Source organism: Drosophila obscura, unplaced genomic scaffold (assembly GCF_018151105.1).
Source record: "Drosophila obscura isolate BZ-5 IFL unplaced genomic scaffold, ASM1815110v1 contig_200, whole genome shotgun sequence".
In the NCBI taxonomy this organism is placed as follows: domain Eukaryota; kingdom Metazoa; phylum Arthropoda; class Insecta; order Diptera; family Drosophilidae; genus Drosophila; species Drosophila obscura.
The window spans coordinates 4822566-4849900 of NW_024542791.1; the positions used below are offsets into that span (position 1 = coordinate 4822566).

A 27335-nucleotide genomic window follows, 5' to 3' on the forward strand; every position below is an offset into this window, starting at 1 on the left:
TAGGACAACAGGATACAATCCTTTAATCTTCTAATCCTCTTGCTATTCCTGTTCCAGTTAGAATTACTCCCGTCCCTTAACTTTATCTAGTGAAGCAGGTTAAGCGATTTACGCGTCGCTAATTTACGCTAATGTTTGCTCTTTCACATTTCCGCATAAATGCACAGACAATGTGGCAACACCATGCGCGGCCCCATTTTCCTGTCTCTCCTCCTCGTTTTTCCCACTACTGCTCCGTCTGGGTTGTCACATGTGCGAGCATTTCCATATTCTCCCCAGTGTGGTTCTGACAACACTTTTGCAGGCTGTTTAAACATTGAATAAGTAAATTATATGCCATGTACGAGCACCAGTACGTATGTTGTTCTTCTACTGCGAACGACATCCATGACATGCCACGCCCACTCACCCAGACACACAGTTCTGGCAGCATTAGGGGGCATGTCTCTCCTTCTGGTTGAAAAATGTTTTTTAATGAACTTAATTATTTTCTGCCGCCTGCTGCTGCCTGCCTGCCTGCCTGCTGTTGCCTGTTTCTTTGCCAGTCTTTTGCCGTCTTTGACTTCTTTGGCCTCTTTTCTGATCTTTGGGGAAGTTTCTTTTCGTGAAATCTGTGGTGTAATCTGTTGAGGCGTGTGATAGGTGGTTACCTGCGCGTACTTGTGGATGGAAGTGTTCTAATTTGTGACTGCTGATACCTAAGGGAATTCTAATGGAGTGTGCACAAGTAATGAAAATATTATGTTTCCATTGTGGGAGTATACATAAGAATAACTCAACATTTGTGGCGTCTGCATTTAAGTTATTAAAAATAGAAAAAACGTGCTTCCATTTTTCGAATATTACTAAAAGCCTTTTCAGCCTCGCTTTTAATATATTTATTCCAAAAGAGGATATACCGCCCATCGTGCATTGCCTTAACCCTTTTACATTTACTCTTTGAGCTCTTAATCAAATTTAATTGAACACTTTTGTGCGTCAGCTACTCTTAATACACCAACTTAATTAGTCCGGTGAGTGGAAAAATTAATTTAAATATTCTTCGTACCTTTTACAGCGACGAATATTCGATACCAGATCACAGGCGGTAACATAGGCAATGCCTTTGCCGTACAAAACACGACCGGTGTCATCTACGTGGCGAGTCCCTTGGACTACGAAACGCGGCCAAGGGTAAGTACTATGCCATATACCATGCACGTAGATTCTCTAGGACTCTCCCTACCTCTTAGCTGGTGACAAGCTACGACTAGGCTAAGGCCCTTGTCTACAAGTTGCTGCACATTTTTCTTTTCCCTCACTCATACGCATACGGGGGTTTTTTTTTTTTGTGCTAGGTCTTAACTTTCTGTTGCATGCATAATTTATATATTTTTCCGCTCTAGTGATTCTACGCAAAGAACACAAAAAATATGTAAAACTATGCGAAACTTTTCTTCTATTTTTTTTTGGGCACACAAAACTTTTGACAGATGAACAGCGGGGAAAGCAAAAAAAGGCAGACGGGTGGCTACAAAAAATTAATCCAAAAAAATAAAGGAAAATTCGCTTACATGCTGGAAAACATTGGAAGCAGGGCAGGCAGCAGGAGGCAGGGAGAGACAGCTACAGCTGTCGTTACATTTCCCAATGCGCATTTTTAACGTGATTGCCCCGACTCCCAGTCATCACCTACGCAACTTGTTTTGGCTTTGGCAGCAGCAGCCTCCACACGAACCCCTCCAGAAAAGTTCTGGGTAAATCCGTGTAGCTGTCAATGCCCAGCCATGCAACAAGCAGCCACACTGCTGCCAACGTTTGCCACCGTGCCACCAGCCGGAGAGCAGCAGCGAAAACAACAAGCCACAGCACACAGAACATGTGTTGCCAATTTTGTAGATTTTTTTGTTTTGTTTTATCCTTTGCAAAAAAGTTTTAGTGTCCATTCATGCGATTTTGGCTTTTGTTGTTTAAATTGAGCCTCGACAGCGGAGGCAGCAGATTCAGCGGCAGCGGCAGCAGCAGCAGCAACGGTGTCAGAGTCAGTGGCAGCTGCACTACCATCAACAGCAGCTACATTAAAAACGTTTGGGCAATATAAATATCTTTAGCTAATGGCTGTGCTGCGTTTTAAAAACTTTCCTTATTTATCCACAAATAAATTAAATTTCACAAATTAAAGTGGCAGTTTTCAAAATGTTTTTGTTTTGCCAGATTGGGATAGGAATAAGAGCGATAAAATATTGAAAAGTGTTCAGTGATCATATCATAATTGTCTATATTTCTGTCATTTTTATTTGGTCTTGAATCACAATTTTCTTTTTATTAAAATCGTATTACTATTTTATTATTTTTAAGATCCTTAATATAATTCTCATTTCTTCTTGTTCACAGTTTGAACTGCGTTTGGAGGCCACGAGAAATCGCAAAAACAACTACACCACCGTTGTGATAAATGTACGCGATGTCAACGATAATCCACCGGTATTCGATCGTCAAACATATCGAACACAAATCACAGAAGAAGACGATCGGAATCTGCCAAAACGCATATTGCAGGTTAGTCTGAATAGATTATTTTGAACAACAAATTTTTGCATAGGCACATTTATATATTTATTTCTAAATTTTTCTTATTTTATTTTATTTTATTTTATTTTATATAAATATAAAACGTTTTTCGATGATTAACCGATAAATTGAATACTTATTATATTTCAATTCATATTTATACCTACAAAAATATTAAAGGCAAATGCTCTTCAGCGAGGTTGAAGACATTCAACAAGTTTTTGTTTTTGATCCTAAACTATCGATAGTATTATCAATAATTTCGTTAGCGGATACCCATCCCTAATTTAACCCGTAAACTCAATCAAAAGTTCTGGTACACTTTCCAGGGCAAGTGTTCTGGGCCAACATTTATCGCCTTATTGGCTCACAACAATTTAAATATTGACAGAAACAGCAAGAACAGCAGAACAGCAGACCAACGGAACAACAGAAGAGCAGAACAGCAGAAGAAGAGCTGAAAAAAAGTACACACAATACGCAGTAATTTGCATAAAAAGCCAAAAACTTAAAAAAGAAAAAAAAGCAGAATGAAAAACCGAAAACAAACATCATGCAGCCAGCCAGTCAGCCAGTCAGTGCTCAAGTGGCACCCAACAAGGCCCCCAGAACTCTGGTAATGTCTGGTGGCAGCATGGGGCAGCATTATGGGGAGAGGTAAAGTTCACTATTCGAGTGGTGGAGCCGTTCAGCCGTAAATACAAATAAATACTCATTCATTAATAACAACGTGATAGTTGGGCAATGGCTGCCATATAAGCACAAATACCTACATAAATACATCATACATACATTTATATACATATATGTATGTAAGCATGAAAATCTGCATATATGTATATAAATACGAATATGAACAGTAATACATATACAATATATATACAGTATGTGTGTAATGCATGTAGATATATCTCTGAACAAGCGACTTTTATTCAAGCCATAACTTACAAACATAAAGAACGGAGGAGCAGAGGAACAGACTGAAACATGTTTACGGCTCCATAAACATTTAAATACTCTTTAACGAATGCATTAAAGAAATTGCCTTTTACTTGGCACTGTATGAGCACAAATATGTGACAATGTTCTATATCTAAACGATAAACATCAAATGGATTAGCTTTATGGCTTAGCATTAGAATGATTTGATCAAACTGAAGCTTTATTTTGGCAGTTCTGTTTATTATTTTGTTTTTTATTTGATTTTCATTTTCGCTACAGACTTTAACGTATTTCTTCTTATTAAATTAACGAGTGTCAAAATATCTCCTGCTTGTTATCATGCCACTTGTATCTAGCATCGAAATTTTCTCAAATATGCTTTCCCTTTCAACAGCAAAAACTCTTTTATAGAGCATTTCCTTGTCGCCAAGATGTAACATTTTACTTCCTTCTTTTTCCTTATTTTTTATTAAATTTTAAATACAAATTAAAATTGCACAGCTCAGCACGCGAGCCCTGAGCTGTTTCCAGAGCTTTCTGTAGCCATTGCACAACGACCACCAGTGCGAATTTTTAATTACACATTTATGTATATGGCGAGAAAAGTGTTGCAGAGACAGCTGCAGGAGGATCCCAATGCTGGGATCCCCATTGTCATCGTACACCCAATAATTGACGAATATTTTCATATATATATATGTATGTACATAGAATCCGGAAGAGGCGGGGGCGAACACACTTTTGCTGGCTCCGACACCTTTTCGGTGCTCAAATTGATTTCGGTGCTTGGAAAATGGAATGCAAATATTTTAATGTTGAACGTTGCTGCACGAGAAAAAGGCATTTAAATTATGCACAGAAATGGTTTGCCGAGACGATGCCACGGGAGGGGCAGGAAAGTCTGAAAGTTGTTGAAAGGACAATGGCAGGACGAAGGCTCGTTTCCGCCTCCAACGAGCGGGCAATAATAATGGGCACAATGATGGCACGTAGACAACTCTTTTGTCATATCAAATTGTGTTCAACATTTAACGTAAATTGTCGCATTGTGAACGGGAATGGCGAATGGAAATGGTGGGAGAGCGGAAGCGTACAGGGACTGGGCGGCTGGCTGGGCGGAATGGGAGGCACTTAACACGTGACGATGATATAATGGACCAAGGACCCAAAGGATATTGCTACAAGTTTGTCTGTAATTGTCAACTGCAACTCCATGTACGAGCAGGAGGCTCTTTTTTTTTTAAATGGTCCGGTGGTTGGTTTCGTTGTGAAAAATGTATAATAGAAATGGGTTACAGGACTCATGCATAACTTTGTTTCCATTACACTTACATCACCGTTACTTCAGAGCTGCAGAATGGACACATAAAAGTACAGCAGATACAAGGAAATAATTGCTTTTAATTGGCATGACAACTGTTTGAGTAGGAGGGCGCCTAGTGTTTGCCTGTCAATCGCAAAGATGAAAAACAGAGAATTTGCATAGTCTTCATATACTCACTCGTACATGTTGTTCCTGTTCTGGTTGTTAAATGGAGATTACAAGCACTATTGTGCGACAAAAAAGGGACTGCATTCATCAGTCTTAGGCATCATGCATGCATGCGTGGGAGAAATGGCAGAAAATTGTATGCCCAAGCAGCAAAAGTAGTCACGTATTTATAAATCCCCTTCACTCAATGCTGTCTCAAGGCAGCAAACAGTTCTGCACAAATTGAGTTTGAACAACGTTTTGCGTTAATTTCAGTTGCTAAATTTCTTTCATTTATTCACTCTTTATGTCAACTTTCATATTCATTTGATTTCATTCAATTACCAAAACCCTTCATTGATCCAGTCCAGTCTACACTTTTCCTATGCCCAAACAAAAATCAGATACAATATTCCAAAGGCACGAAAAAAAGTCTCCTCAATGCTGATTTCATTTACTTACCGCAAAATGAAGAAAATAGAAATAAAACAATAAAAAAATGGCCCAAATCCGATTGAATAATTACATAAATCTCTGTAATATTAGCATTTTTTCGTCTGACAATATTTAGGGGCCAGCACAACGAAAGACACACAAAAAATCGAAGCATAAATTTACAAGCAATTTTGTTGGCAGAGAAAACCCACCAGCCACGACCATTGAACAGATTTTCCACCGAGAAAATCCTCCCAAATCCCAATACCAATACTTTTTCTTTTTCCTTTCCATTTCAACATTCAGGTTGCCCTTTATTGGACATTTAAAGCGTTTTGCTTATTTGCATATTTGATTTATAGACTCCGATATTGTAAGCGAGGTCCAGAGGAATCGCTCTGCCCACAAAAGACCTCCCCTATAGTCCCCCCCCACTCTATATTCTGGTAATGCACTTTTTTGTGACCCTCAACCGTTCTGTTCTTTTCCCGTTCTTCTTGCAGGTTACCGCCACCGATGGCGATGTAGATAGACCAATAAATATTGTATATTTCCTGACTGGTCAGGGCATCGACCCTGATAATCCAGCGAATAGTAAATTTGATATAAATCGCACAACTGGCGATATTTTTGTACTCAAGGTAAGTGCCCACTCCTGTCCCACTTAACCACCTTTCCACCTTTTGGCATTTAAGCAGATTCCAATTTGGAGAGTCCCATCGTAAAAACGAACGTAATGAAAGCCAGTTAAAATATCACAACGAAGGGGAATGACTCCAAACCAATGAAAATGCCAAAACAAAAAAGAATCTTTTTTTATGTTGAATACTCCTGCTGGGGGTATTCGTACTCCCCCGTGAGATGATGGCCGAGCCACGTGGGGGCCCCTCGCTTTTGGCTGCTTACAATTGAGCCACACTTTATGCCCAACAATGGAACACAGTTTATATTGTTTGACGAGTGGAACAGCTTGGGGAATAAATGGGGAAGAGGCATTTAAGCAGGGGGCTATGGTAATGGACTTGCTCTAACCAGAGTGAGCTCAGGAAATTCCAAAAAATATTTGTAGGTGTGAAAAAACTAAAACTAACAACTCTTAGATAAATATAATCGTTAGAGCATCCAAATCATGAACCAAAAAGCCAAACATTGCAATATTTTCATGCCAAAAACCATTAATTTCCATATAGCTAGCCCACAAACAGTACACACCATTAGACACACCGTTTAATATTTCGATTGTGTCTCGTTTCATGGCCGGCAAACGCTTGCGAATATTTTCAATATTTAACACTTTTGTCGGCTTTTAATTGCAATCATCCCTTGCCTCGTGGCACCCCTACATCTGACTCCACACACACTGCTGGGCGTAACTTTTGTATATTGTAAAGCTTTCCACGCGTTTCGGTGGCGTATGATTAATTTAAAACTGTGTCGAACCGCAGAGACGCCGCCCCACCAGAATGCGAGTGTGTGCCAAAAAAATAATGACATTTAGATGCATAAAAACTGTCACCGTTGGATGTCAGATACATAGACTCCAATTAATTTCAGACAAAGTCCATAAAAACGAACGTTTCAAAGTGGCGCAGCAGCAGCAGCGTTCCCGCGGCCAACGAATGGGGGAAATGGAGTGGCTGACCCCCACGCCGCATTCTGCATAAAATGTTCAAATGTTGCTGCTTGCGGTTTGCTTTATTTGTTTTATAGTTGTCGGAAAGGGGCGCCGTCGCCGACGCCCCACAACCCAATCCTATATGGGACAAAACTGTGGACTGGCTGTGGGTCCGAGGACAGCGACAGCATGTGGCATTTGTGGTTTTGACGCTCCGACAACCGACCACATGTAAATGACGTTTCGTCGTTCGTTATTGGTGCGTGGTCGCCTCGCATAAAATTGAGTGTAAAATCAGTAGGAAAAGTTGCTGGAGTGGAGCATCCGGCAAGGGATAGTGGATAGATAGCAGCAAAACACACACTGCAGAGGAGCAGCAGGAGTGAACCTTGAACAGGGGTCATTTCGGTTACTGGTCTTCGTTTGGCGAATGCGGATGCGGATGCCACTTGCCAGCTACATGACGGCATTTAATTTTGTAATTGCAATTGCATTGCCTGTCACATGGTGGCGAAAACCAATTCTTTTACCCCGCACATTAATTGAGCGATGGTTGAAAGTTTATTTACCGACAGCTGAATGATTTCCAATTCAATTGCAGATCTGACTGGTGGATTATCCACTTAGATGGGAAATACTTTAAATAAATTAAAAATTGGTGAGAGGATAGAGAAGAAAGTCAAAGGGAGAGAGGGTTCAGATTTGATTTAGATGATTATATAAGGGAAACATTATTCAGAGAGCTATAAGCAGATACTGTACTTATTTCTTGTTCACACTTTCACATTCAAGTCTTCATAAAATCTCCTTTAACTTCTGGCTAAGTACTCATATTCCGCTTTCACTTCTATTATTGTACAAAATAAATCCATACATTCACTTTTCTTGGTCAATCAAATATTCCCTTTAGAAACAGGATATTCAGACTGAATTCAGACTCTTGGATTAGATATTTTTGGCCTGTTTTGAGTGACTCATCACTAAGCTTTCATTTACTTCAATGGGAATACGCACAGAATTAATTCATCGTAAAAGCAAATTGTCCTTCAGTCCAACCAAAGAAACATACAACAAGCAAGCAAGCAGAACAAACATTTACTCGTATGCATAAGGCAATTTGTTTGAGGGCAATTTGAATAGTGGCAAAAGGGAGGCCAAAAAGCAGACCTACAAGTTGGCCAGACCAGGCCAGGCCGCCTTGCTATGGTTCACATTTCAATTGATTTGATGGCTTTTATTTGTGTCATTGGCAATGCAATTTCGTGTGGATAACTCATTTAATGAGAAATCTAATAACAGACCGGTGTCGGGGCTAAGCCACCGTATCCAATGCCATCAAAGCCAGCCACAGTCAGAACTCACAGAACCCACAGAACACACACACACACATACATAAATAGATGGAGGACTCAAGGGCTTCAGAAATGTGGATTGCGGATTGGGGATTGCGGATTCAGGAGTGCGGATTGGGGCTCCCTGAAAGCTCAGTCAGTTACAGTTTACCGGCAGGCATAAAATAATTTGCAAACAAACAAAACAGCTGCCAAATCAAACGCCTCACTCACTCTCTCTCTCTCTCTCTCTCTTTCTCTCTGTGTTCTGTTCTGTATCCATGCCACAAATATGTATATATATTGTAGCCCCTGGACCGTGATCAGCCCAATGGACGGCCACAATGGCGCTTCACCGTATTCGCACAGGATGAGGGCGGCGAGGGTTTGGTCGGCTATGCGGACATCCAAGTTAATCTCAAGGATATCAACGACAATGCGCCACAGTTCCCCCAAGGCATCTACTTTGGCAATGTCACGGAGAACGGCACCGCCGGCAGTCCGGTGATGACAATGTCTGCCATTGACTATGACGATCCCAACGAGAGCACCAATGCGAAACTAATCTACTCGATTGAGAAGAACGTCATCGAGGAGGAAACGGGTGCGCCCATCTTTGAAATAGAGCCCGAAACGGGTGTCATCAAGACGGCCGTCTGTTGCCTGGACCGAGAGCGTACACCGGACTATTCCATTCAGGTGGTGGCCATGGATGGTGGCGGATTGAAGGGTGAGTACGACTACGAGTACATTTTGATTAGTATTTTCATGGCTACGAGGAAATAGTCGCACTGTAGGCCTAGAGAACACATTTCTCGCAGTGCACACATCTCTCTCTATCTCTCTCTCTCTGTCTGTTTGTCTGTAATTGACACTATTTTGATGGGACGCACTCGCTGTTGTTGTTTCTCTGCAGGCACTGGCACCGCCTCCATACGCGTCAAGGACCTCAATGATATGCCACCGCAGTTCACGAAGGACGAGTGGTTCACGGAGGTGGACGAAACAAATGGCACTTACATACCCGAGACGCCCATACTCACCGTCACAGTGCAGGACGAGGACGAAACGAATACGTTCCAGTACAAGGTGGTCCCCAACAGTGGCTTTGGCTCGGACAAATTCGCCATGGTGCGGAATGCGGATGGCACGGGCTCGCTGAAGATCATCCAGCCGCTGGACTATGAGGATCCACTGCAGAGCAGCGGATTCCGGTTTCGCATTCAGGTGAACGACAAGGGCGAGGACGGACCCAGTGCCGGTGACAAGTACCATGTGGCGTACTCTTGGGTGGTGGTCAAGCTGCGGGACATCAACGATAATGTGCCGAAATTCGATCGGGAGCACATCGAGGTGTCCATCTACGAGGACACCAAGGTGGGCACCGTTCTGGAGCAGTTTCGGGCCACCGATGCGGATCAGGGCGGTCACTCGAGGGTCACCTATAAGATTGTCCGTGCGACCAATCGCCGGCGACAGTTTGCCATCAGCGACAAGGGCGCCGTGAGCATTCAAAGGCCCCTGGATCGCGAGACCCTGGACCGGCATCACATCCAGGTCTTGGCCGTCGATGATGGCAGTCCGGCACGTACGGCCACCGCTACGCTCACGGTTATAGTCAAGGATGTCAACGACAATGCGCCGACCTTTGCCCAGGACTATAGGCCCACGTTGCCGGAGAATGTGTCCGGGCGCAAGATTGTGGAGGTGGCTGCGCAGGATGCAGATGATCGACAGCGCGGCAATGGAGGACCCTTCACCTTTCGCCTAGATCCATTGGCCAGCGATGAAATACGAGCGGGCTTCAAAGTGGAATACGATCGAAGTAAGTGGGAAAATAGATTTATAATTATTTTTCATTTGGGGTAAAACACTTAACATAATTAATGAGGCAGTAAAAAATGTTAAACGCTCACTAAACCGAACATCTGTCACAATTCCAAAGGGTTGGAGGAGAGGTGAAATGTTAAAGCATTTGAATATTATATCAAATGAAAATGCTGAACATATTTAATGCATTAGCTTGATTAAAAATGTACGAGTGTACGCACCTGATATGTTTGTGTGTGCTGCAACAGCGTTTTATACTAATTACGCATCTCATTTAAGTAATTATGCAAATTAATATCTCTGTGGATCCACATATACATATCCATACATACATTGTACATTATACATATGTACGTACTAATGTCTAATTTTTTTTTTTTTTTGTATATTTATTTACGGCCGAATAATTAATTCGGTATTCCAAAATCAATTATTTATTTTTGCCTCAAAGAACACTTGAAACCCAAGCCACGTGCCAGTCCGAAAAGGAGCAAAATCGGAGATAAAAACACATCAATGAGAATGGGACCCAAAAACAAAATAACACCAAACAGAGCGAACCCAAAACAAAGACACACACAAAGACCAGAATGTGCCCTGAAATTCAAACTGTGGTAGGCGAGGCAGAAAAAAAAACTGTGCTGCTCGATGAGAAAATTGAAAAACTCACTGTCAATGTCAGTGGCAGCCATTCAAGTGACACCTCACACTTTCCTCCATTTGTTCGATTTTATTTGGGACTCTCTGGCAATTTTGTTGGTTCTCTTTCCTGCTCTGGCGGGGCTCTCATTTCAAATAAGTCCCCCACAATAAAAGCTATAAACAAAGTTTAGAGCGTTTTCGTTTTTACAGGAGAAAATGTTCAACAATAAAAGTTGTCTGGATGGAGAACTGCAAGCTTAGAAAGGATACTGTGAATATTTTAATATTTAATAACAGAATAACATTTTATTTTTAAGAGCTCGAAGCTGTACAATAATTTTGTGGCATGAGGTTTTGTCTTGATTTCAAGGAAAATTTTGTCTAAAAAGACATTTTGCTATGCGAAAAAAAATGGAGACTATGCGTCCGGATTTATTTTCCAGTGTTTCAGTTTTAATTAAAGAAAATATTAAATTTGGTTTCAAAAAAGTTTCACAAACACGGGGGATTTGTTTTTATTTTTAAATATATAAATTCAAGAAACTAACAAATTTCCGGCACTTAGATATCGAAGGTTTTCTTTTTGAAGATATTTTTTTTTTTTTGTAATCTTTTTCCTTGTGTTAATAGACTAAAAGTTATTAAGGAATTTGTCTTGATTTCAAGGGAAATTTTGTCTAAAAAGACATTTTGCTATGCGAAAATAAGTGGAGACTATGCGTCCGGATTTATTTTTCAGTGTTTCAGTTTTAATTAAACAAAATATTAAATTTGGTTTCAAAAAAGTTTCACGAACACGGGGGATTTGTTTTTATTTTTAAATAAATAAATTCAAGAAACTAAGAAATTTCCTGCACTTAGATATCGAAGGTTTTCTTTTTGAAGATTTTTTTTTTTTTTTGGTAATCTTTTTCCTTGTGTTAATAGACTAAAAGTTATTAAGGAATTTTGAATATTAAGCGGAAATTCTTTTCTTTTACAAACTATTCTCACTCAAGAATCTATAGATTTCTGTGTTATTCCAATTTCTTTGAAAAGAACTTCAACTATAGAACTATAGAGCATTTTAGGGTCTCTACTTGGGACTGTTCGTTTACTCTTCGACACAAAGTCGCAATGAAGACAAAAGCCCAGCCTGGCCTGGCCGTCTTGGTCAACTGCATCAAGGGTGATGATGCCTTAAGGCTGTGTTCTGTGCCACTCCTGCCCTTACTTTCTCTTCTCTTTCGACATCCCTTTTCATCTAGTGCCATTCAGTGCTAGTTGGCTTTTTTCCTGAGCTTTTTTCGGTTACTAACTGTGAGGCACAAACATTGCTGATGATGCTGATTGTCTGAAACATAATTCAATCACCATTACTATGCAAACAGAGTTTGGTTTAGCGTTTGATTTGGACTTTGATTGTGCGCCAATTGCCTTGAATGAATCGAGTGTCCAAAAGGGGAGAGAGCAAGAGGAGAAGAGAACTGAATTCCGTCGAGTGGTGCAGAGAAAGAGAACGGCGTAGAGTGTAGTACGAGCAGGAAGGCAGTCCCGTCCCCATTGATGCGGTTTTCCGGTTTGGTTTTGGTTTTGGTTTTGAATTGCAAGTTGCCTGCCTCTATCGCTTTTGGGCTGTTCTGCCGGTAAATGCACTGGGCATGTTTTGAATATTGGTGCAGTGCAGACTCAGTTTCTGTTTAGGCGTCATTGTTAAGCGGATATCAATGAAATTATAGCCCACACACAGGCCTGCATGCAATGACTGCAGAGGAGTGCAATGACTGGGCCTGGGCTCTGAAAACTTTTCTTTACACCTGAACCGACACAACTTTGATTAACTTTTTGTCTGCCAATCTTTGCAGGAGGCGACAGTGGCAATGGTGTGGCCATCATCTCATCCCTACGGCCCTTCGATCGAGAGGCGCAAAAAACCTATGCCATTCCCATTGAGATCAAGGATAATGGCGCTCCTGCAATGACTGGAACGAGTACGCTGACCGTCACCATTGGCGATGTGAATGACAACAAAATGCAGCCGGGCAGCAAGTCCGTGCTGGTGTACAACTACCAGGGACAGTCGCAGGACACGCCCATAGGCAGGGTGTATGTCAACGACCCCGACGACTGGGATGTGCCGGATAAGAAGTACTACTGGGAGGTACAGGAGCATCAGCGCTTCAAGCTGGACACAGACACGGGCATCCTGACCATGCGATCGGGCACGCGACGGGGTCGCTATCAGCTGCGCTTCAAGGTCTACGACCGGGAACACGGACAGGAGGACATTCCGGCCAATTTGAGTGTCACGGTGAGGGACATCACGGCGGAGGCCGTGCAGCAGGCTGGCTCCATGCGATTGGCCCACATCAGCGATGAGGATTTCGTGCGAACCTGGAATCCGCTGAAGCAGCAGGTGGAAGCCTCGAAGCTGGAACGTTTCCGCAACAAATTGGCCGAGCTGCTGTACACCGATCGCGATAATGTGGATGTGTTCAGTGTGCAGCTCAGGGAGGACTCCCCGTACCCGCTCACCGATGTGCACTTTGCCGCCCGCTCCGCCACCCAGCAGCCCTACTTCAAGGCCGTGCGACTCAATGGCGTGGTTCAGATGCATCGCGAGGAAATCGAACAGGAGGTGGGCCTCAACATCACCATGGTGAACATAAACGAGTGTCTGCACGAGGCGAAGGGTAAGTGCGGCTCCGGGTCGTGTTCCTCGAGGGTGGAGCTGGGCAAGAAGCCCTACACCGTGAGCGTGAATCGCACGGCTCTCGTTGGCGTCCGACTGGAGATCAGTGCCCAGTGCGTGTGCCGGGCGAGGAACTTCACCAGCACGGATCACAACTGTCGCTCGCATCTCTGCTACAACGGCGGACGCTGTGTGGAGACGCGCAACGGTCCACGCTGTGTGGCCTGCCCCGTGGGCTATGGCGGTCCGCGATGTCAGCAGTCGACGCGAAGTTTTCGCGGCAACGGCTGGGCATGGTATCCGCCGCTGCAGCTCTGCGCGGAGTCGCATCTCAGTCTGGAGTTTATAACGCGCGAGGGCGATGGCCTGATACTCTACAACGGGCCCATAGTGCCGCCCAAGCCCGGCGAAACCGTGATCAGTGACTTCATAGCCATCGAACTGGAGCAGGGCTACCCCAGGCTGCTCATCGATTTCGGCTCCGGGACGTTGGAGTTGCGGGTGAAGACAAAGAAAATTCTGAACGATGGTGTTTGGCATCGTTTGGATGTCTTCTGGGATGCGGAAAATGTTCGGATGGTGGTGGACTTTTGTCGCACTGCCCTGGTAGCGGAAATGGAGGATGGCAGTCCGCCGGAATTCGATGACAATGCGTGCCAGGCCCGCGGCCAGATACCGCCGTTTGCCGAGTCCCTGAATCTCAATCAGCCGCTGCAACTGGGCGGATTGTATAGGCAGCATTTCGACCAGACCCTGTACAACTGGCAGTATGCGTTCAGCTCGAAAGGCTTCGATGGCTGCATACGCAATGTGATTCACAATTCGGAGCACTACGACCTGGCCTTTCCCGCCCTGGCGCGCAACAGCTTTCCCGCCTGTCCGCAGACGGACGAGGTCTGCCTGAAGACCGAGCACACGGCCCGCTGCTGGGAGCATGGCAATTGCGTGGCCAGCTTGGTGCAGGCCAAGTGCCATTGCCAGCCCGGCTGGATGGGGCCCGGCTGCAATGTGCCCACCATTCCCACCACCTTCAAGGCGCAGAGCTATGTGAAGTTTGCCCTCAGCTTCGAGCCCGATCGATTCAGCACGCAGCTGCAGCTGCGTTTCCGCACACGAGAGCAGGGCGGCGAGCTGTTCCGTGTCAGCGATCAGCATCATCGAGAGTATGCCATCCTGGAGCTGCGCCGGGGCCAGCTGCAGTTCCGCTACAATCTGAACTCGCTGCGGAACGAGGAGCAAGTGCTGGCCCTCACGGCCATCTCGGTGAATGACGGACAATGGCATGTGATTCGCATTAGCCGATACGGCTCGGCGGCCCTCATGGAGCTGGACGGAGGCGAGTCGCGGCGCTACAACGAGTCCTTCCACTACATTGGCCATCAGTGGCTGAGCATCGACAAGCAGGAGGGCGTCTATGCGGGCGGCAAGGCCGAGTATACGGGCGTCAAGACCTTTGAGGTGCAATCCGATTTTCAAAGGAGCTGCCTCGATGACATCAGGTGAGACGAACACAAAAATTAGATGCTTATCTTTCGTAGAGGAAGCAAAGAAGAAGGAATACTCGTATATTTCAGGCATTTCCTCTAGCTGCAGACAGAAAATCTATAAATAAATCTATTATCTGACATGGGAATGATCGAAAGTCTTATACAAATTTTATTGATTTTTGATTTTTTTTTAAATTTAATGGCTAGCGAAAAAAATCAGTAGAACATTTAAAAACTTCCAACTTGAGTATTTCTTAAGATAAAAATAAAATAATACATATAAAAATTCCTTAACATGCTAGTGTTTGTACATCATTTATTTAAGCACCAAATTATAATTTCCCTGCCATCTTTGCGGCATTCATATGCCCCACAAAGGGTATTGCCAGCTTCGTGCCATCACCGATTCTTATTGAGCGCTTCGATTGCTGATGAGTGCTGCTGCTGCTGCTGCTGCTTCTGCTGCTTGTGTGTAACTCATGCATATTTTTCACTATCCTGTTTTGTAGATTGGATGGCAAACACCTTCCACTGCCGCCTGCCATGAACGGCACTCAGTGGGGCCAGGCGACGATGGCTCGCAATCTGGACCGCAACTGTCCCTCGAACAGGCCCTGTTCGAATGTCATCTGCCCGGATCCCTTTGACTGTGTCGATTTGTGGAATGAATACGAGTGCACGTAAGTACCAACCATTACCTACCACTACCCTTGGCACTGCCTTTTGTCGTTGCTTCCTTTTCCGCCTCCTTTTGTGAGGCTAATTAAATTGAATTTGCCAGTATTGAAACAATTTTGTTGCGGAATTTATGGTTACAGACTCTAGAACTTTTCCTTTGAAATGCAAGGAACGGCCAATATGATTAATTAATTAAATGAGAGCTCTCAAGGGGAAAGGAAACAAATTATAACTTTTGTCAAAGGTTCTCTCTTCCTAGAACTATGGGGGAGAGAGGGATGGGATGTGGGTGTTCCGTATCAATTTTGGACACCGTACAAGTTCAACAGATGCCTTTTAGTGCCCCACTCATCCCATTAGGGTGGTAAAAGCTAACCGAGAGTGGGTTGATATCGATTTGTGGGGGGGAGAGAAGACTCCATCCACTCCAGCCATTTTCCCACCTGACAATGGCAAACAGCAAATTGACACCGAATGCAAAACAAATAATATCAATTGTCATCACATGAACTCCTCTCAGGCACTGCTAGACACCGCAGGAACATACAAATACACATACATTTCCATTGCTGGGGCTGTGGCTGGTGCTGCTGCTGCTGCTGGTATCTGGGGCATGACTCTTGATCGTAAGGTTTCTACTGCTGCCATTTGCAACACCTCATCGATGATGGGCTAGAGCTTCCCATGAAGCAGAGCACATTTTCCACATCATTAGTTTTGCAGAGTGACTCCATTCGAGTCCTCCCACTCCCTGGCAGACGACAGGACACCCAATCTGGCACTGCATCATGTCGGTGTCGCAACCGCACAGGACCTTCACTGCCCGCCCCCGCGCTACCCCCCTGCAGCGTAAGCTTCATTCTCGCTCCATTTGCTTTCAGGAACAGAAACATCTGGGGCCCCCGCCTGGTATGATTTTCCGACACGTGTTTGCCTTTCAACAGCTTTTCCTTGCACCATTTTTTTTTTTGTAAATATATTTAAATAGTGGCCGCCCACGTTTCTAGGTCCTTCCACCATCTTCAGGTGTCGACGTGTCATAAATTATGCTTACTTTAGCCTCAATTCCACTTCCAGTTGCGGTGGGGCTGGGGGGCGCAGCCGTAAACGCAATGCCTCGGGAATTTGTGTCAGTCAGACACTAAGACGTTGCGACCATTTCGCTCCTCTCAGGAATACCGAATTACTTGAATTTGAGTGTGCACTCAACAGTTCTGGAACTCTAGAAATTTAAGCTTTAAATTTTGTGCCCCTCCAGCCGGGGCAGCTCCTCAGGGACACCCGCCAAGCGAACCAAAACCCCAACTTCACGCCCTTAATGCGCTTCAAAAAACTGCATACCCTGCGCAGCAGTGGTGTTGGATTCACAGGGGATTCAGGGCGAGCTACACAACTTTGGTTGCAAATAAAAAGTTAATATTTTCCTTAAAAAAATAAAAGTTGAACTACAAAAAGTTAGAAGAGATAAATTCCGACTGGAAGATACCCGCTAGTTCATCGGCTTTTCATTGGGAATATAAATGCAGAAAGATACGCTTTCATTTAATTTTACAGATATTTTTTGCTTGGTGGAAACTCTCGCTGAGACTCTCCCTCTCTCTCTGATAGTTTATTGTATCGAATCCACATTCTTCTACAAGCCCAATCTACCCGCAGCACTCCCCATTTAATAGGTATCATTACTACTCTCCCGCATACATTTTTTGTTTTGAAGGGTACCGCCTGCCCGCCCATCCAGTAATCAGCTTTCAATTTCTAATTCTCTCTCACTCTGCATCTGCCCTCGTGTCATTTCAGTTGCAGTGAGGGACGCATCATGTCCTCGGACACCAAGGGCTGTGTCGATCGAAACGAGTGCCTGGATCTGCCCTGTCTGAATGGGGCCACGTGCATCAATCTGGAGCCTCGTCTGCGCTACCGCTGCATCTGCCCGGAGGGCTATTGGGGCGAGAACTGTGAGCTGGTCCAGGAGGGCCAGCGATTGAAGCTAAGCATGGGCGCTCTCGGCGCCATATTCGTTTGCCTGATTATCATTTTGAGTAAGTACCAATTGTGGCCACAACTGGGGCTGCTTGCTGGCGGGGGCTTTCCATTCTACTTGACGATGCAAAGCTGCTTCCAAATATTCCCATTCAGTGTGTGTGTGTGTGTGTGTGTGTCAATTAAGCGGCTTAAGCTGCGCGAGATGCAGTGAACAATTCTTTGGTGCCCGAGGGAGTGTCCTGGCATTTGGTTCTTCTTTGGCAGTGTTTCTGTTTTCCCCATGCTAATGCAATTTGCAGTGGGTTCAACGTTTTTCGCACTCGACTTGCCCGGCTCTGGAGCCCAATCCCAGCGAGAAAACACCACCAAAAAAATGTAAAAAAAAGAAAAACACATGAATGTGCAAGCCCTTGCGACACTGACATCTGTTTGGACAGTCGTCTGATGTGTGTCTCTGTGTGTGTGTCTGTGTATGCATATGGGCGAAACCCTCTCTGGACGAGGGCTAACGAGGGTTATGTGGCAGCGCCATGCATTTTCAACAACATAAAGTGCCAGCAAGTCTTGTTTTCTTTGTTTTACCCGTTCTTTTTTTTTGCGCCCGGACAAGGGCAATTTGTTGGATTAGCTTAAAAATAAATGGGGTGAACATATTTTTTTTTAGCGGCTAATTAATGCTAGAGAAAGCGCTAAACCTTTTACAGTTTGTTTTATCTTTTAATTTAAGAGAATAGTGGGGAATAAATGCAATTAAGTTCATACGTTTATCGTGAGGGTTTTTCGATGGGTGAATATTCGGGTAATATTCGGATTTATTTAACTGAAATAATTATATAATATTCTCACTTGCTTTACGAGAAAAGAATAATCAATTTGGCGAACAGAATTTTCTAATGCAAATTGTTTCCTCAGATGCAACAGGATGAAAAATCTGCCCTAGCTCGAGGCCCTTTTACACCTGTCAATTCCCAATCGGATTCCACTCTTAGCTGTTTTTTTTTTAGTGTGCGCTTCCCTTTTGGCCATTTATAACGCTGCCTAAGCCAATTTGTGCCATTTTATTGCTTACTTTTCCAACACACACACACACACAGAAATAATAGAATAAAATTTCAACAAAATTCTGGCACTTAATGGATTTTCCGAACGAGTGTTAAGTGGCTTTGGCCATTTGGTTATTTTTCGGTTTTCAGCTTTGGTCCGGTGCAGGCTCTTGTCCAGGCTCTGCTGCTGCTGCTGCTTCTGCTGCTCGTTTTGGCCATGCAAATGCGTTTTCTCGTACGCATTGCGCGACAATCTATTTTCGTTTCGCTGGCTCGTCTGGGATTTGAAAGGATTTTCAATTAGCGCTACACATTTACCCCTGCTCCTACACCCCACCCCTCGCACATTTTTCTCTCATTCTCTGTCCCATTCCCGATCTGTGCTCCGCTGTAGGCAATTTATTTTTGGCCATATTTAAAAGTGACGCTGATTTATCCGTAACCCCCTGCGCAGCCTCCATCCCACTCTAATGGGTCCCACACGAAGCCCTGAAATTGCAGTGTAACAAAAGCGGAACCTTAAGCTAATTAGACGCTGCTAAGCCAGATAATTATCCAGTTGCCTGCGGGCCCTGGGAGCCAGGGAGCACCAGAAGATGCTCGGCAAACAATGGCCAGAGGAGTGGCCATAAAACCGCTAAACCGCAAAATAGGCGCAATAAATAAGCGACGAGCCACGAAAATACTTTCGTGAGTACTCTTCCCTCCACTTGTCCGCCTTATGATGTGAAAATTTTTGAAGAACGCAAAGCATAAACTCGGACGGCCCAGTTCAGATTACTCTTTACGGTTGTCCTTGCACCCTCGATAAGGGTAAAATGCTGTTTATTTATGCAGAAAAGAAAACATTTTTCGATGGTTTATGTTTTTATGTTTATATTTGATCAGTATCAAAAGAGTCGGAGCTTAAAACAGTATAAAAATCAATACCGCCCGGCACAGATCTTTATGTAATGTATTTTGCATTTCAGACGTTTATATCCACAGATTATTTCTGATATATTCTAGCTGCCATTGATCTATAAATTTTCCAGGGTATCTGCAGTTTTAGCTCTCAAAATCTCTGCTTGCTCTGCTGGTTGTTGTTGTTGTTGATTTCCACATTTTCTTGCTGTTTCTTTTGTTGCCTTAAAGTGGCGTGAAGATGAAAAACAAACTAAATAATTATCTAACATTATTTACAGTCAACGCTTTTTCATGTCCCGTCCGCTTGTCCTGCTGTCACCCCGTGTATACGTACTTTACTCCCTGTTCCAGGTTCCTGGTTCCTGGTGCTGCCGTGTAATCTGTGAATCGCTGAACTGTACTTTAGCATAAAGTTTCAAGTGAAGGAGCCACTACAAAAACCTGCTTGTTTGCACAAAAACCCATTCCCTATTCCACTTTTGATGAGCTGGGTGAAAACTGACCCCGACCCCCAACCCAACGCCGACCTGGTCAGCAGGTTCAGGCCAGCAGCAGCTACAAGATACGAGTAATTCCTTGGTCCATTGCTGTATAGTTGAGGGCAAACAAAGGCTGTTAAAGAGCTTTGCTTTCCGCTTTTGTTCTGTACATCCTCACAGTACAGGATATTTTTTTGCCTTTGCCTTTTGCCTTTGTTTTTTGTTTTTGTTGTATGTAGGTTAGTAGATGTTCCTTGCTTGTTGTGTAGTTTTTCGGCTTGTTTGTTGGCTTGGGTTTCTGTAATGTTGATTAAAGGCTGATGAATGAACAGCTGGCCCTGGCCTGCTTACAAATAAATATTGTGAAATTTTGTGCACCGAAATCAGCTCTTAAAATTTGCTTTTAACATGCAATTTAGTTCAAACGGAAATCCCAGATTTATTTTACCACAAAAATTGCGACATTTTAATGAGTTTGAATTTTTTGTTTGTTTGCTTTAGAATTAGATTTGATTTAATGGCATTAGGGCAACATTAGGTTCTATTTGATGAGTAAATAAATGGTTGGATTATCAAATTTGTGTTGTGTAAAAGACAAATATTATTGTTTTCCTTTCTGGATTTCGATTTTAAAGGTGCATATATTTTTTTTATTTTCAAAACATTTAAAAAACATTTTTAGCTTCGATAAATTCATTGAAGTTTCAATTAAAAACCATAACAATTCTTACAGCGAGAGAGCTAAACAGAGCGTTGCTGCTCTCTTTAAGAACAACCCCTCTCTGCCAAGCTACACTGGGAGAGAGGCACGGATTTGTAGAGCATGAGGCGGGAGCGTGAGTGAGCGTCAGCCGCGGGTCTTTAATTAACTTTTAAAAATATTTCCAGTTCCCTTCCGCAACTTCGTTTATGCACAACTAATTAAAAACGGATTCAACTTATAATTAATCCCAAAGAATGACATTCCTTCGATTCGCATAACTTTCCAAAACAGATTTGGACAGGCTCTCCCCATCTTTTAAGACGAATCATTGTAGATTTTACTTGGAGGGTGGGGCGGGGTGTGTTCGGTACCCATTAATAGCAAAACTTGTGTGGCAAAATAATTTAGAAAGTTTTGTCGCTCCTTTCTGCGGTAGAAGACAAAATTTAATGCACTTCATGCCACGGCCAAGAACTGGCAATGAACTATTTTCGGGTTTTTGGGGTTTTCCGGGCGTGTTGCAACTTTATGTTGTAATTGTTGCATTAAACTTGCGACTACAGAATCTAAAGGGAAACGCCTTGTGTCTGTGTCTGTGTGTGTGTGTGGGTGTGTATATGAAGTGGCCAAGACAACACGAGTCGAGAGGGGCAGCCATTGACAGCCATTTGCCATCTAAGAGGATTACGACGAGGCCAAAAACACATTCCACATTCCAAATGCACATTTCTAGTGTTGCCAGAAGTCCAAGAACTCCAAGTCGTTCTACCATGAAAACTTGTTAAGTTCTGCCCTCAGTTCTGTCCCACTGCCTCTGCCTCTTTGCCTCTCTCGCTCTCAGTTTGCCTTTTTCCTTTAGTTGCCTTAAGTAGCATAAAGTTATTAATAAGTTTCTCTCGACTCCAGCCACTGGAACATATTCTTGGGGCTGAGAATCCTCTGAACTCAGTCTTCAGAATCATCACTCTCTGTGTTTGTCGTGTAAACAGGACCAACAAAAAAAAAAGTGCGGGGCACCAAAGAGTCGAGAATGGATGGTTAGTGGGGAGTCGTTTGGTTCTCCCTCATAGTATGGGGCAAGTGGGGCTCTCATTCCTGGTAGGAGAGATGTTTTTGGGGCATGGGTGCGTTCTCTCGAGTAGACTTGCATTTTATCATTTGCGCTTCAGTTGACAGGAATATTAACTTGGCTCTGCACTGTGGGGTTAAGCAAACAGCCAAGCAAAAATAATTAAAACTCTGTCTCAAATGACAGCATGTTTCTTCTTTTTTTTTTATTCTTTTACATTTCTTGTACCACATTTCTTCGAGGCTAAGGGGATTGGATTCATTAGTTGCCAAATAGCTGCCAAGCGACTTTCACCAAACGACATGGAACAAAGTTCATTTATAAAACCAAAATATGGTACACATTTCAGTAGATTTTCAACTTAATTGCTTGAATTGTTGATGCAGCTAAAGAGCGATTATCTTCTTATAGCGATTATGTTCAAGAATTTTCCCGAATTTACATAAATATTTCCTAATCAGCCGCAGATGCTTAGCTGTTTCTTCCATGCTACAGATATTTAAATTAACATATTAAATATCATATATGTGCTTATATTTTATTACGTCCAACACAAAAGTTGAACAACATATTAATTGCATCACGAACTGGAGCCCAATTAAATTCGTTCCCTCTTATATTTATCAGTTTAGAACCTGTTCTCTGCCTTCCCGTGCAAGTTTTCATTTCTATCTACATTTTATAAGTGGGCAAAAGCAAAAAGCGGAAAAAGAATAACATTTTTCCGTACATTTAATTACCTTCATTAAATGTAAATGGAGTTGTTGTTATGGAGATGGAACCCCGACAGTTAACAGACACCACGACACAGACTTCCAGTCACAGTGCCAGTACCCACAATATATACATTTGCTTCACAATTTTTGCTACTCATTTGTTTATCAAGGCAAAAAATAAAACAGGAAGAACAGAAACATCGCTAAGAAGAAAAAGAGAGACAGACTTAAATGAAGAGCAGACAGGATGTTTAGAGAAGAGTGGACAACTCGCAAAATCAAATGAAAATTGTATAGAGCAGAAAGGAAAATTGTAAAGAGCAAAAAAGCATATTTATTAAATGGAAGGCTGCTTTCAGTTTAAATTTAAATTTTTAAAGGTGGAGTTTTGTTGGATATTATTCTCTTTAAATATAAGATCTACAATGAAATTATTGTATTTATTACTAGATTTCGATCTTAAGGAGCAAGCAGTAAAATCTTCTTTTATTTTTGCTTACGAGAATTAAAATTCTTCCCAAATTCTTGCCAACTCTGTGGTACTTATCCCAGGATATCCAGGGAACTCTCTGAATTAATAATCTAGGTTCAGGTCTTGTACCTCGCTTAGCAGAAATATCCCTTGTGAAAACACGTAATAACATATATTTCCCAATTATAATTTGCTTTCAGTTCTGGCCCTGATCTTTGTACTGTATTCTCGCAAACGAAAAACGACCAAAAAGAAGAAACGCTCTGGACCCGAGAAGGATGTGCGCGAAACGGTAATCAGCTATGAGGACGAGGGCGGCGGCGAGGATGATATGACGGCCTTCGATATAACGCCACTGCAAATACCAATCAGCGCTCAAGGTGGTGGCTCCATGCCGGACATTGCCGCCTGCAAGATGCCCATCATCTGTGAGTAAACAGCCGAGATGGGCCATGGGCCGTGAGCCGTGTGCCGTCGTGTGGGAAGTGCCCGAGTAATTGTGGTAATGTTTGTCTTGGGTGTAGATCCAGTGATGACACTGCTGCCACCCGGCCAGGAGCTGAATGTGGCCTATCTGATGGAGGAGCGGAAGCAGCGCATCGACAAGGATTCCAATGCCCCGCCCTTCGATGACCTGCGAAATTTTACCTTCGAGGGGAGTGGCAGCATAGCAGAGTCCCTCAGCTCGTTGGCCTCAGGTACTGCAACTCCACTGTCTGCCTGTCGGCCCCTCCATAAGGAAACCTCTAATGCAGCTCTTGTTCCTTGTGTTTGTTGCAGGCACTGACGATGAGAATCAAGACTTTAACTATTTACAAAATTGGGGTCCACGTTTCAATGCGCTCGCCGCCATGTACGTGCACGATAAGGCGAAAGCCAAGCAGCCCCCCATAGATGGGGCAGCGCCATCATCAGCAGTTGCAGCTGCTGAAGGAGCAGCGGCATCCTCGCCAGCGGACAGCGGTGTCCTCGCTGTGGTTGCAACGGGCAGCGGAGCCGGACCTGGCGGTGGCTGTCCCAAGCCCGATGCCGACAAAGTTGTATTATAAAAATAAATAGCTAAGTTGTAGTTAAACCGATGTTTCAGCTGTAAGCATTATGGCATTATGGCCATGCCATCATCTGGTGGGAGGGCACGGCACACTCTCCGACCGAAAATATGTTTTGTGTATTCCATGTGTGCATCGTATCGTCTGGCTAGGATTAAAATTGTATGTATTATATATATAGAAATATGCCATGTGGGTTATTTGTGGAATTTAAGACTAACATAAGGTTATAATTGTTCTGATAAATAAGCTATAGATGGATGTATGTATATCCCAGTTCTATTCATACTAAAAGTATACTTCTCTTAAGACTCAGATTTCATTTCTTCTATGCCTTATTCCCAGTTCGATGTTTTACTTCTTGGCAGCTCTATCAATACAACTACTGAATCTACCCTATCTATCGTCAAATCCTTGTTTCTTATATGAATTAACGATGGATTGATCTTTCAGCCTCTCGAACTTTACGGACCAACTTGTATTGCATTTACAGCTACGAATAATTCTCTTGAAAAAAAGGCCCAATATTATTATGGAACTTACTTTACTGTCTTTCTTCTAAGTACTTTATTTTACTCTTCAGAATATTTCTGCCATCTATCTGTTCACTTTACTTCAGTTAATAGTCTCCCCAAGTCCTTCCTCCCTGTCTGTACTCCCACACACTTTCTTTCAATATTCTTCTCAGTGATTTTCTATCGAACCAACTAAGAAATCAAAAAAATTCAACCGATAAAACTACGAATATATAAGTACATTAAGAATACTACAATGACAAAGAAAAAATAAGTTTATAAAACTTGAAACATATTAGTTAAAGACCCTGTTAAAATACGGTGTTAACTCTCTAGCACGTAAGTTCAAGCGAAAACTAAAGCTCAGACCCAGACCCCCACCATACGGGGGGAAACACTGCAACTTTTTTGGTGTGTGCCACCGTTTTGGGGAACGTGTCCGAATGCCGACCAGGTAGCACCTGAAGCTGTCGGTGCCACAGAACCATGAGACCGTAGAGCAGAGCCCGAAGAGGACACCCACACGTGGCCACAAAAGTTTCCTGAACAAGGGAAAAAAGGATTAATAAAAACATAAACTTTTGCCTGGTAAAAAAGAAAACTCGACACGTGAATGTAACATAATTTTGTACATATTAAATTCTGTAACTTTATGATTAAATTAAAGGCAATTAAAGCAAAAACCAACTAATAGACTAATTAAACTACAATTAAACATACATTTAATTACCCAAAAAAAAAAACAGAAAATAAAAACAGAAAGACCGAAACAAAATACGAGTGTTGATCAAACAATTTTCATATTTCTGCATTTACTAGCAAATACACTAGAAAAATTCTATCCCAGATAGAAACAACAGAATCCACAAACAGAAAATACAAACAGAACAAAACAGAAACAAAACAGAAAAGAACATAACAGAAAAATATTGAATATAATAATATTGTAATATTTATTAAACTATGAGTCATATGCAAAAAAAAAAAAACAGAAAAGGGTTAATTAAATTTACGTTAGTTAATGGACAATTTGTTAGTAGTTAGCATTTAAGCATACTTTTTTAAAAATCAATAAAGCCCCAAACAAAAAAATATCCAAACGAATGGGTTTTCCCTTCTATGAATTTTCTGAATACATTTTGGATGTTGGCCAATCAGGCAATCCGCTTGTTGACACTGCCTAATGATCCTTGGTGCTGTTTTTAAAAATTTCTCTTTGCTTCCTGGGCAGACATTCTGGCATTCTTTGGCTGTAATGCCCCGTTAAGTCCCCGGGAAAGGTGTCGGCATGGAAAGCAATGCCGAAGGGAACAAACTTTCAGCGCCTGAAAGACCAACGAAGCGTTTGACAGGCGAACAGGCATTGCCTTTTACACAAACCAGAAGCTGTCAGTTGGTGCGGGCCACAGGCAGAACAGAACCATTTCTTCTAGGCCATAAAATGGCTGAGCAGTGACCTTTGAAATTTTTTCGGTTCAGGTTACTGGTGTCGGTGTCGTTGCTCCTACATAATAAATGATGCAGCTTTTGAGCCATCGATATAAAATATAAAAGAAGGGTGGCATTAAATTAATGTCGGATATTAGTTAGAGGCAGTTAAACATGGTCCACAAAAGCCAATGAGAAATGTTTAGCCACCAAGTTAAATATCAGATTGATTGAAATCCACGACTAAATCGGTCTTCAGGCAAACACGCGGCAAGTCAGCCAATTAGTGGCATTAACACCGATTCCCGACAAGCGGAAATGTATGCCAAAGGCTGCAACCTACACGCACTTACATTCACTCGTAGATGGATGGGCACATGGCTACATGCCATAAGCCTCGAATCATAACTCGAAGGACTTACGTGCACACTCATGCCCGAGGAAATCCCACTCGATGCACTTGGCTTGGGGAAACAAATGGAACTACTTTGAAGAGAGGGGAGAGACGGCTGCTAATTTACTTTAACGACTAGGAGCTGGAACAACAAGAAAAAGTACGAACAATGGAGTCGATATTCCGACTATTAGATACCCGGTACTGAGATTTATTTTCTGTTCGCTGTGTAAGCTGAAGCTGTTCCCTTCATTTGATCTTTTAAAGCGACTGTTTCCAATTGTCATTTGTTTTTTTGACACAAGTCTTGCAGCTCTCTTTAAATAACATTTTAAAATATAAAAAAACTAAAATTTTCATAATTTAAATATTAATATTCCCTCGCAATGTTGCCTGAAAAAGATACCTAATTTATGTTGGAATATTTTAATAATATTATTGACTTTCATGCCGGAAATGCAAATGCAGTTTTAGTATTGCCCCCCAAACGGTTTTGTTGGTTAGTTTGGTTTTCAACTGTTTGTTTTCCACGCCCCGGCCTATGTCCTATCCGCACCCCATGACCTGTGTCGAACAATCCCCCTGTTAGTCAAATTTTATGCTAATTACTGAGATTCTCGCCCGATTTGCAGCATGAGCTACCAGTTCTCTAAATTATTAAAAATCATGCAATTTTTGTAATTATTTGCATCCCCCAATTTGTGCTCCATCTCTTTGTTCTGCGCCGCTGTCGCTTCCCCACAGATTCATTTTTCCTGCTTTTTTCATAGGCTCCTATTGGCATTTGTTTTGTGAATTTTCCATTTTCATTTCCCGGGCCGTTACTTAGCGAAAATGGCAACAACAACATTAGCCCCGATGTTTGTTATTATTTTTAATTGATTTTTGGTCAACTGAGGGGGGAGGGAGGTTTTCCGGGTAACAAT

At 42.7% G+C, this 27335-nt stretch overlaps 1 protein-coding gene across 4 annotated transcripts in view; it reads left to right on the top strand.

The window, feature by feature from the left end:
- The window catches only part of LOC111077335 (putative neural-cadherin 2), a 103929-nt gene extending 78599 nt beyond the window's left edge, over positions 1 to 25330 (top strand). For all 4 annotated transcript variants that reach the window (XM_041593926.1, XM_041593928.1, XM_041593927.1 and 1 more), the window contains 11 exons: positions 1058 to 1173; positions 2374 to 2538; positions 5902 to 6039; positions 8654 to 9074; positions 9261 to 10169; positions 12661 to 14986; positions 15484 to 15654; positions 17450 to 17691; positions 23224 to 23451; positions 23548 to 23721; positions 23804 to 25330. In XM_041593926.1, coding sequence (XP_041449860.1) covers positions 1058 to 1173; positions 2374 to 2538; positions 5902 to 6039; positions 8654 to 9074; positions 9261 to 10169; positions 12661 to 14986; positions 15484 to 15654; positions 17450 to 17691; positions 23224 to 23451; positions 23548 to 23721; positions 23804 to 24072 — 5159 coding nt within the window. In that variant the 3' untranslated portion in view covers positions 24073 to 25330. The remainder of the gene's footprint in view (positions 1 to 1057; positions 1174 to 2373; positions 2539 to 5901; positions 6040 to 8653; positions 9075 to 9260; positions 10170 to 12660; positions 14987 to 15483; positions 15655 to 17449; positions 17692 to 23223; positions 23452 to 23547; positions 23722 to 23803) is intronic.
- Positions 25331 to 27335: the final 2005 nt, after the last annotated feature.